General features: G+C 39.2%; 1 protein-coding gene across 1 annotated transcript; it reads left to right on the forward strand.

Moving 5' to 3' along the window:
• The first annotated feature begins 212 nt into the window (after positions 1 to 212).
• On the forward strand, positions 213 to 1,025 carry LOC126617245 (protein MNN4-like). The gene is made up of 3 exons (XM_050285265.1): positions 213 to 257; positions 369 to 375; positions 502 to 1,025. The coding sequence occupies exons 1-3, from the start codon at positions 213 to 215 to the stop codon at positions 1,023 to 1,025; spliced, it is 576 nt and encodes a 191-aa protein (XP_050141222.1).
• Positions 1,026 to 1,402: the final 377 nt, after the last annotated feature.

Here is a 1,402-nt window from a genome sequence, read left to right on the forward strand (position 1 = left end):
TTATTCTAGGTGAGGCTTAAATATGTACACTTGTGTGGAATGTTCCGGAATGCCCTAGATTATCTTGAATGCTCCGCCACGTTCTTGATTTCTCCGGGACGTTCCAGAAGCTTCCATGAAGACATGGCTTCATGGGCTTAGATATATGATGTCTTGGGCATTTTCTTTGTTTTTAACATGCGGCCCGTGACACTGGGAAGCCTAAAGGAGCTATGACGGTGGGTGAGCTGATGAGGATTCAAATGGGAATTTCAGAGGTCAGCTCAATTTCTTCACTTTTTTTCTCGTTTGTGTTTTTCGTTGATCTGAATTTGAAGGGTTATTTTTGTTTTGATTTCTCTGTGATGTTTGATTTCTTAAATGTTTAGTTGCTGGGTTAGTGGATTGGATTGCCATCTTAATTTGTGTAATTTCGATTTTGCTTGATTTGAAATTTACAACTCTAATTGTGGTTGGGTTTTTGTGATATCTTCCGTTCCGTGTTTTCATGTTCAATTTCAGTGAATTTCCTTCAAATTTGGGGGAATGTCAGCGAGGTGTTTGATGATGATGATTTCGTTATTGTTGGTGATGTGGACATTGGGGAAGGTAAGCAAAGCGAGAATGATGAACCGGGCAGTGGCGAATTGAGGAAGAAGAAGAGGAAGAAAGAAAAAGTTGTTGGCGAGTTGAAGGGTGAGAAAAGGTTGAAGAAATCAGCTAAGGCGAAAGATGATGCTGAGTTAAATGGGGAAAAGGTTGTTGGTGAGAAGAAGTTGAAAAGGTCGTCGAAGGCAGGAGAAGAAGATGGTGCCACTGTCAATCATAAGAAAGATGGGTTGTCCTTGAAAGAGAAGCAAAAAGATGGTACAAGGAAGAAAGCAGATGATTCGTCGGCTCGAGGAGGAGAGTCTATTGGAAAGAAAGAGAAGAGAAAGAGTAAAGAGTCTGTTGGAAAGAAGGAGAAAATGAAGAGTGAAGATGAAATGTTGAAGAGCACAGAAGCAAACCTGAAGAAGGCCAAGAGAAGTAAGAAAGCAGCATAGTGATTCGGGATAACAGGCTCCAGGCGAATGACTGGCTTTGTGGTGGGATTCAATAGATCCGGGCAAGTATGGCTATCAATATTGAGTCGTCTGGAGAATTTTGATTGTAGTGTATTTTATTCTGGTGTTGAAATGATGATCTTATTTGTTAGTTTATGAGTTGACATTGCCTATTTACTTAGTTATAACTTATGGAGATCATACAAAATGTTTACTTTGCCTATTTACTTAGTTATAACTTATGGAGATCATACAAAATGTTTACTTTTCCATCGTGGTTTTTCTGCAGTCGCTTAACTTTGAATTTGAACTGAGATTGTGTCTATATGAGTCTATGACTTAAACTTGCATCCCCATCTCCAATTATAAATGAACCT

Source organism: Malus sylvestris, chromosome 3 (assembly GCF_916048215.2).
Source record: "Malus sylvestris chromosome 3, drMalSylv7.2, whole genome shotgun sequence".
Classification (NCBI taxonomy): Eukaryota; Viridiplantae; Streptophyta; class Magnoliopsida; order Rosales; family Rosaceae; genus Malus; species Malus sylvestris.

Coding starts and splice junctions, on each gene's coding strand:
- LOC126617245 (XM_050285265.1), top strand. CDS start 213: ATGACGGTGGGTGAGCTGATGAGGATTCAAATGGGAATTTCAGAG.